Source organism: Petromyzon marinus, unplaced genomic scaffold, assembly GCF_048934315.1.
Source record: "Petromyzon marinus isolate PM22_M1 ecotype Great Lakes invasive population unplaced genomic scaffold, UKy_Petmar_22M1.pri1.0 PM_G_Scaffold_15, whole genome shotgun sequence".
Taxonomy (NCBI): Eukaryota; Metazoa; Chordata; class Hyperoartia; order Petromyzontiformes; family Petromyzontidae; genus Petromyzon; species Petromyzon marinus.
Genome location: NW_027422706.1, coordinates 251,809 through 261,478, shown reverse-complemented (window position 1 = coordinate 261,478; position 9,670 = coordinate 251,809). Strand labels below are relative to the sequence as shown.

Below are 9,670 nucleotides of genomic sequence, written 5' to 3'. Positions count from 1 at the left end.
AGATGTAAATTGATACAAGCTTTTAATGAGGAAATAAAATCATCTCATTCAAAACACAACACAATTCAAAGATGTTTCCTTTTAAAACTTCAAAACGGAGCATGGGGTACTTGCGTGAATGCGTCCTTCGTGTGCAAATGTTGTGACTTTCCTGGCCTGAAGGCCGTCACTGTGTTGGACCCTTATTGGTGCACAGCATCTCAACAACAGCAGTGGGGTTTGCTTCAACCGATGGTTACGAACATCCAGACGTGAATCAGCAAGGAGCATTTCTAGTCCCAGTTAGACAAAATCTACGTCAACACGTAAGACAAAACTACAATTCGTGTTGTAGAGAATGTACCTCCTCCTATACGTGTAACTTTCAAGTGGTATGCCTTGTAACTGATGAATGATCTAAGCGTGCTCCCTATGTCAAAGACAATGAGTTGCTCCAGATGCTTCGTGAAACACAAAAGTACCCTTTCACCTGTATCACAAGAACAACGGGTCTCACCTGAGTTCTCTGTACAGGTTACTTTCAAACAGACACACTTTGTCCTAACATCACTTATTCAATGTTTGACCCTTATAGATCAAATGTTACAAGTATGCACAAAACCAGACAAGTATACATTCTAAATTATTGACAGGCATATTAACAAAATTGGATTACTGCAGTGAAATATACTGCATCACGTTACATCGTATTAACAAGCTTTTTAAAAAAGTTGCAGTCTGCTTCACCGTGTATGTAAAACATACTATTGTGTCATTCAAAACGAGTAGGCCATTGCATGCTGGCATCTGAGTGAAAATGTAGCAAATTCTAAACATTACCTACAAACTACACAACTGAGATGACACATCAATCATCGCCTCCTACTGACAGGCTCTTGTCCACATGCAGGCTGGTGCAGGGCCACCATCTTGTGCCACACAGGGGCAGCTGCTACTTGGGGATGCTCTTTGAGTGTTTCAGGCGAGTTACGACACAAAACTCCAAGTTGCTGAGGCGATTAAGCAAGCACCGTGTAAAAGCAATTATTATAACATAGTGAATGCTTGGGAGCTTATTGGCTCTTGCTCCTGGTTAGAGATCTACCCAACCCACGGGCCCACAAAGTGTTCAACTTCACATTCTTGTGATTAAAGGCCTGTGACAAAGGTGCATCTATTGTAGTGACACCGTCTCTGGCTTACACATCTACCGGGTCTCCACCTGACTTTGGATTGTCTCGGAGGAAGTCCACTCAAATCTACACTTCCACAAACTGCTGGGAGTTGCCTCGCTCTGCATCACAGTCAGAATTCTCCTCCTGCTTCACGTTGCCTCCATCGATGTGAAGGTCCCATTTTGGAGTTGAATCTTCATCTTCACATTTCACCTTCACTTCTTCCCTCTTCACCATCACTTCTTCCCTCTTCACCATCACCTCTTCATATTTCACCTCGATACCTTTAAAAGTGTCCAAGCTGGGATTTTCGTCCGGTTCTTGTTTCATAAGGGATGGGCTTATTGTGGCACTTTGACTTTCACAAGCTGATTTCAGATTCCACTCCTTGCAGATCTTCTGATGCTTCCGTGTTCTCTGGTGTACTTGAAGATTTTATGAATGTGCAAATGCCTTCCCGCAGAGTGCACCTGAAGGGTTTCTCTCCCGTGTGTGTTCTCTGGTGTACTTTAAGATGTGATGACTGTGCAAACATCATCCCACACAGAGTATACCTCAAGGGTTTCTCTCCTGTGTCTTTTCTGGTGTACTTGAAGATTTGATTAATGTGCAAATGCCTTCCCGCACACACTGCACTTGAAGGGTTTCTCTCCCGTGTGTTCTCTGGTGTTTTTTAAGAGCAGATGACCGTGAAAATGTCTTCCCACAAACACTGCACTTGAAGGGTTTCTCTCCCGTGTGTGTTCTCTGGTGATTTTTAAGAATAGATGAATCTGAAAATGTCTTCCCACACACACTGCACCTGAAGGGTTTCTCTCCCGTGTGTGTTCTCTGGTGTTTTTTAAGAGCAGATGAATCAGAAAATGTCTTCCCACACACACTGCACAAGAAGGGGTTCTCTCCCGTGTGTGTTCTCTGGTGTGTTTTAAGAGCAGATGACCGTGAAAATGTCTTCCCACAAACACTGCACTTGAAGGGTTTCTCTCCCGTGTGTGTTCTCTGGTGTTTTTTAAGAGTAGATGAATCTGAAAATGTCTTCCCACACACACTGCACCTGGAGGGTTTCTCTCCCGTGTGTGTTCTCTGGTGTTTTTTAAGAGCAGATGAATCAGAAAATGTTTTCCCACACACACTGCACTTGAAGGGGTTCTCTCCCGTGTGTGTTCTCTGGTGTCTTTTAAGAGTAGATGAATCAGAAAATGTCTTCACACACACTGCACTTGAAGGGTTTCTCTCCCGTGTGTGTTCTCTGGTGTGTTTTAAGAGCAGATGACCATGAAAATGTCTTCCCACACACACTGCACCTGAAGGGTTTCTCTCCCGTGTGTGTTCTCTGGTGTTTTTTAAGATTAGATGAATATGAAAATGTCCTCCCACACACACTGCACTTGAAGGGTTTCTCTCCCGTGTGTGTTCTCTGGTGTTTTTTAAGAGTAGATGAATCTGAAAATGCCGTCCCACACACACTGCACTTGAAGGGTTTCTCTCCCGTGTGTGTTCTCTGGTGTGTTTTAAGAGCAAACGAATCTGAAAATGCCTTCCCACACACACTGCACTTGAAGGGTTTCTCTCCCGTGTGTGTTCTCTGGTGTTTTTTAAGAGTAGATGAATCTGAAAATGCCATCCCACAAACACTGCACTTGAAGGGTTTCTCTCCCGTGTGTGTTCTCTGGTGATTTTTAAGAATAGATGAATCTGAAAATGTCTTCCCACACACACTGCACCTGAAGGGTTTCTCTCCCGTGTGTGTTCTCTGGTGTTTTTTAAGAGCAGATGAATCAGAAAATGTCTTCCCACACACACTGCACAAGAAGGGTTTCTCTCCCGTGTGTGTTCTCTGGTGTGTTTTAAGAGCAGATGACCGTGAAAATGTCTTCCCACAAACACTGCACTTGAAGGGTTTCTCTCCCGTGTGTGTTCTCTGGTGTTTTTTAAGAGTAGATGAATCTGAAAATGTCTTCCCACACACACTGCACCTGGAGGGTTTCTCTCCCGTGTGTGTTCTCTGGTGTTTTTTAAGAGCAGATGAATCAGAAAATGTTTTCCCACACACACTGCACTTGAAGGGGTTCTCTCCCGTGTGTGTTCTCTGGTGTCTTTTAAGAGTAGATGAATCAGAAAATGTCTTCACACACACTGCACTTGAAGGGTTTCTCTCCCGTGTGTGTTCTCTGGTGTGTTTTAAGAGCAGATGACCATGAAAATGTCTTCCCACACACACTGCACCTGAAGGGTTTCTCTCCCGTGTGTGTTCTCTGGTGTTTTTTTAAGATTAGATGAATATGAAAATGTCCTCCCACACACACTGCACTTGAAGGGTTTCTCTCCCGTGTGTGTTCTCTGGTGTTTTTTAAGAGTAGATGAATCTGAAAATGCCCTCCCACACACACTGCACTTGAAGGGTTTCTCTCCCGTGTGTGTTCTCTGGTGTGTTTTAAGAGCAAACGAATCTGAAAATGCCTTCCCACACACACTGCACTTGAAGGGTTTCTCTCCCGTGTGTGTTCTCTGGTGTTTTTTAAGAGTAGATGAATCTGAAAATGCCGTCCCACAAACACTGCACTTAAAGGGTTTCTCTCCCGTGTGTGTTCTCTGGTGTTTTAAATTTTAAGAGTAGATGAATCTGAAAATGTCTTCCCACACACACTGCACCTGGAGGGTTTCTCTCCCGTGTGTGTTCTCAGGTGTTTTTTAAGAGCAGATGAATCAGAAAATGTTTTCCCACACACACTGCACAAGAAGGGTTTCTCTCCCGTGTGTGTTCTCTGGTGTGTTTTAAGAGCAGATGACCGTGAAAATGCCTTCACACACACACTGCACTTGAAGGGTTTCTCTCCCGTGTGTGTTCTCTGGTGTGCTTTAAGAGCAAATGAATCTGAAAATGTCTTCACACACACACTGCACTTGAAGGGTTTCTCTTCCGTGTGTGTTCTCTGGTGTGTTTTAAGAGCAGATGACCATGAAAATGTCTTCCCACACACACTGCACCTGAAGGGTTTCTCTCCCGTGTGTGTTCTCTGGTGTTTTTTAAGATTAGATGAATATGAAAATGTCCTCCCACACACACTGCACTTGAAGGGTTTCTCTCCCGTGTGTGTTCTCTGGTGTTTTTTAAGAGTAGATGAATCTGAAAATGTCTTCCCACACACACTGCACTTGAAGGGTTTCTCTCTCGTGTGTGTTCTCTGGTGTGTTTTAAGAGCAAACGAATCTGAAAATGCCTTCCCACACACACTGCACTTGAAGGGTTTCTCTCCCGTGTGTGTTCTCTGGTGTTTTTTAAGAGTAGATGAATCTGAAAATGCCGTCCCACACACACTGCACTTGAAGGGTTTCTCTCCCGTGTGTGTTCTCTGGTGTTTTTTAAGAGCAGATGAATCAGAAAATGTCTTCCCACACACACTGCACTTGAAGGGTTTCTCTCCCGTGTGTGTTCTCTGGTGTTTTTTAAGAGCAGATGAATCAGAAAATGTCTTCCCACACACACTGCACTTGAAGGGTTTCTCTCCCGTGTGTGTTCTCTGGTGAATTTTAAGAGCAGATGACTGTGAAAATGCCTTCCCACACACAGTGCACTTGAAGGGTTTCTCTCCCGTGCGTGTTCTCTGGTGTTTTTTAAGAGTCGATGAATCTGAAAATGCCTTCCCACACACAGTGCACTTGAAGGGTTTCTCTTCCGTGTGTGTTCTCTGGTGTGTTTTAAGAGCAGATGACCATGAAAATGTCTTCCCACACACACTGCACTTGAAGGGTTTCTCTCCCGTGTGTGTTCTCTGGTGTTTTTTAAGAGTAGATGAATCTGAAAATGCCGTCCCACACACACTGCACTTGAAGGGTTTCTCTCCCGTGTGTGTTCTCTGGTGTTTTTTAAGAGCAGATGAATCAGAAAATGTCTTCCCACACACACTGCACTTGAAGGGTTTCTCTCCCGTGTGTGTTCTCTGGTGTTTTTTAAGAGCAGATGAATCAGAAAATGTCTTCCCACACACACTGCACTTGAAGGGTTTCTCTCCCGTGTGTGTTCTCTGGTGAATTTTAAGAGCAGATGACTGTGAAAATGCCTTCCCACACACAGTGCACTTGAAGGGTTTCTCTCCCGTGTGTGTTCTCTGGTGTTTTTTAAGAGTCGATGAATCTGAAAATGCCTTCCCACACACAGTGCACTTGAAGGGTTTCTCTTCCGTGTGTGTTCTCTGGTGTGTTTTAAGAGCAGATGACCATGAAAATGTCTTCCCACACACACTGCACCTGAAGGGTTTCTCTCCCGTGTGTGTTCTCTGGTGTTTTTTAAGATTAGATGAATATGAAAATGTCCTCCCACACACACTGCACTTGAAGGGTTTCTCTCCCGTGTGTGTTCTCTGGTGTTTTTTAAGAGTAGATGAATCTGAAAATGTCTTCCCACACACACTGCACTTGAAGGGTTTCTCTCCCGTGTGTGTTCTCTGGTGTTTTTTAAGAGTAGATGAATCTGAAAATGCCGTCCCACACGCAGTGCACTTGAAGGGTTTCTCTCCCGTGTGTGTTCTCTGGTGTGTTTTAAGAGCAAACGAATCTGAAAATGCCTTCCCACACACACTGCACTTGAAGGGTTTCTCTCCCGTGTGTGTTCTCTGGTGTTTTTTAAGAGTAGATGAATCTGAAAATGCCGTCCCACACACACTGCACTTGAAGGGTTTCTCTCCCGTGTGTGTTCTCTGGTGTGTTTTAAGAGCAAATGAATCTGAAAATGCCTTCCCACACACACTGCACTTGAAGGGTTTCTCTCCTGTGTGTGTTCTCTGGTGTATTTTAAGAGCAGATGAATCAGAAAATGTCTTCCCACACACACTGCACAAGAAGGGTTTCTCTTCCGTGTGTGTTCTCTGGTGTGTTTTAAGAGCAGATGACCGTGAAAATGTCTTCCCACAAACACTGCACTTGAAGGGTTTCTCTCCCGTGTGTGTTCTCTGGTGTTTTTTAAGAGTAGATGAATCTGAAAATGTCTTCCCACACACACTGCACTTGAAGGGTTTCTCTCCCGTGTGTGTTCTCTGGTGTTTTTTAAGAGCAGATGAATCAGAAAATGTCTTCCCACACACACTGCACTTGAAGGGTTTCTCTCCCGTGTGTGTTCTCTGGTGAATTTTAAGAGCAGATGACTGTGAAAATGCCTTCCCACACACAGTGCACTTGAAGGGTTTCTCTCCCGTGTGTGTTCTCTGGTGTTTTTTAAGAGTCGATGAATCTGAAAATGCCTTCCCACACACAGTGCACTTGAAGGGTTTCTCTCCCGTGTGTGTTCTCTGGTGTTTTGTAAGAGTCGATGAATCTGAAAATGCCTTGTCACACACAGTGCACTTGAAGGGTTTCTCTCCTGTGTGAGTTCTCTGGTGCTGTGTCAAATTTCCAGTCCGATCCGTGCCGTATGCACGCTGGTCGCATTGTTGACTTGTCGTACCGAGTTGCTGTGCTGAGTGCATTTGCTCCATCAGACCAGCGTCAGCTGCAGACAGAAAATAAGAATATCCACACCATCTACACGTCAGTATCGAGCCATGGAGGAATTAATATATACAGTCACACGTGACTTACACGTCTATATTCATTCATGTATTCATGACTAGCTGTACTACCCGGCTTCGCCCGGGACTTGGATCCACCACGTCCGGCCGCCTTTGTCTCCCCAGTGGCGATGTTCACACCACCACAGCAGTTACTCGTTTGAGGCTGAGTCGACCTAGGGGAGGCCCAGAAGCGGTTCAAATAATCATTACCGGTGGTGGCCGTGAGCGGGAATCGAACTCGGGTCGCCGGGTTCGTTGCGCAGCGTAGCGCTAACCGCTACACTACAATGAGTTACTCTTCCACACACACACACAGATACACAGACACACAGACACACACACACAGACACACATACACACACACAGATACAGACACACACAGATACACACACAGACACACACAGACAGATACACACAGACACACACACACACAGACACACACACATACACACACACATACACACACACAGACACACAAACACACAGACAATGCTAACCGCTACACTACAATGCGTTCCTCTTCCACATGCGAGGGTCACGTGACAGATTTGACGTCACAGCTCACTTGCCGTGCAAAAAATCTATACATTATTGAGCTCCCCCCCCCCCAACAAAAACACAAAAGTGTATTTGTATAATGTCTGCACGGTGTACAGTCTGTAAAGTACCCACATGGCAAATTTCCAGTTTGTTGCATGTCGAGAAGTACGCTAAACATTTTGAACAGACACACACAATCACAACTTTGCCTTTTATATATTTGGAGATGCAGTGAAAAACTTTCCCAAATTCATCACGCGGTTTCAGTATTTTTGATTTTCAGTTTGATTTATTTTGGTTATAGTCCCGTGAGCCATTCGGCTCTTGAATCGGGTGCAACCACAACAAGCAACAAAACAAAAACACGACCAAGAAAATAATCTTACAGTGACTATGTGTGACTGTGCAAACAGCACTGTCATGGCACGCAATGAGAGGGCAAATGTCATAAATATTCCTGTAAGCCCTCGCATCTTCAACATTAATGTTGCCATAGAAACGTTGTGGGGTTTTTTGCTTCATTTAAAAAAAAGAAAAATTATTATCTGTTATTTTTATTTTATTTTCTATCTACGTGACTTTACCGAAAGAACCAAGAAAATGAATTCCTGCAGTCACCAAAGTTTTAAGTCAAAACATTCACACACGTTGACAAAGCCTCACCTTGTGTTGTTGTGGGCAGGTGGCTTCTGATAACAAGAGCGGTATAGCAGCTCAAGCGGGCTTGGCCTGGTAACAAAAGAAAATAAAAACTGCGTGAATATTTACAATAAAACAAAGTTACAAAGTGGCGAGCCGGGTGAAGACAAATTAAACTTAAGCGAGATAATTAAAGTGAACGCAATCAGGCGAGGGCAGGAGGCAAGGCCACGCGTGGCTAGGCCCCGCGTTGTAAAGTTCCAACCGGGACATCGATTCCCATGCTCGCTGCTACTCAACTGACATCCCTACGAGAGAGGCTCTACCTTGGTAAACAACAACAACCACCACCACCACAACCACCACCACGAGAATTTCTCACCTCGGATTTCAGTGCAAGCGCGCACACGGCAGCTTCCTGTTGCCTCGCGACAGCAGGAAGTAGTATGACGTCACTTCCCCCCCACGAGCGGCTCTCTAACTGAATAAATTATATTCTTAGTTTTTTCGGTAAAGTCACGTTGAAGAGAAACAACAAAATATATATAAAACAATAAAAAATTCTCACGACGTTTCGACCATAACTCAAACGGTCATCATGAACACCTGATGATGACCGTTTGAGTTATGGTCGAAACGTCGTGAGAATTTTTTATTGTTTTATATATATTTTGTTATTTTGTTGTTTCTCTTCAACGTGACTTTACCGAAAAAACTAAGAATAAGAATTACTGCAGTCACGAAAGCTTTAAATCAAAATTGAATAAATTATGTTAATAAGGTAGGCCCATATGTCGAGGGATAGGGTCGTAGGCGCTGAACCCGTCGCAATAAACTCGCGACGGCTTTAACGGACACATTATGTTAATGAGCCACCAGTCACTGGGCGTAGCTTTGCCCAAATAAGGATTGCCACTGGAAAGACGTCGGCAGCGACCCAAGCGGAGGTGACGTCACGTTCAAGAGCACGGTGGACGGGTGAATACCTTGGTGACATGACGTCACTATCGAGGTACACGTCCCCATGGCGTTTCACGCCGATGAGGTAATGCAGAGTGGTGACATCACAGAGCGGGGTTGGAGTTTAAGTTGATTTAGATTCATTTTCCATTGCTCCCTCCCTTGGGTGTGTGAGCTCAGCAACAACGTGGACTGTGTGTGTGTACACTGTGTCTGTGTGCACTGTGTGTATACACTGTGTCACTGTGTGTGTACACTGTGTGTGTGTACACTGTGTGTGTACACTGTGTGTACACTGTGTGTACACTGTGTGTGTGTGTACACTGTGTGTACACTATGTGTGTGTACACTGTGTGTGTGTACACTGTTTGTGTCCGCATTGAACCAAACCCCCGGCAAGGCCATCTACTTAATGACGAGAGAAAATTCACACGAAATGTCCTTTTCAATGAAGTCTCCAAGATGTAAATTGATACAAGCTTTCAATGAAGAAATAAAATCATCTAATTCAAAACACAACACAATTCAAAGATGTTTCATTTTAAAACTTCAAAACGGAGCATGGGGTACTTGCGTGAATGCGTCCTTCGTGTGCAAATGTTGTGACTTTCCTGGCCTGAAGGCCGTCAATGTGTTGGACCATTAAATGGTGCACAGCATTTCTAGATTTAAAGCTTTCGTGACTGCTAGGATCCATACTCTTTGGTTCTATTGGGTAAAGTCACGTAGGTGAAAATAAAATAACAAAAAATCACGATGTTTCGGCCACAACACAAGCGGCCTTCATCAGGTGAAGGGACGAGCTTGTCTGGAGGACAGCACTGGAGTGGA

At 44.4% G+C, this 9,670-nt stretch overlaps 1 protein-coding gene across 1 annotated transcript; it reads right to left on the bottom strand.

Annotated features, from left to right (window-relative positions):
• Positions 1-396: 396 nt before the first annotated feature.
• On the bottom strand, positions 397-8,905 carry LOC142910716 (uncharacterized). The gene is made up of 3 exons (XM_076060112.1): positions 8,885-8,905; positions 5,151-6,295; positions 397-409 (listed from the first exon to the last, which is right to left on the bottom strand). The coding sequence occupies exons 1-3, from the start codon at positions 8,903-8,905 to the stop codon at positions 397-399; spliced, it is 1,179 nt and encodes a 392-aa protein (XP_075916227.1).
• Positions 8,906-9,670: the final 765 nt, after the last annotated feature.

Excerpts from the sequence above, each read along its gene's own strand:
- LOC142910716 (XM_076060112.1), bottom strand. The coding sequence starts at position 8,905 with ATGGGGACGTGTACCTCGATA. Across the intron at positions 6,296-8,884 it reads TGGGGACGTGTACCTCGATA|TCATCTGCTCTTAAAATTCA; the intron begins GTGACGTCATGT and ends GCATTTTCACAG.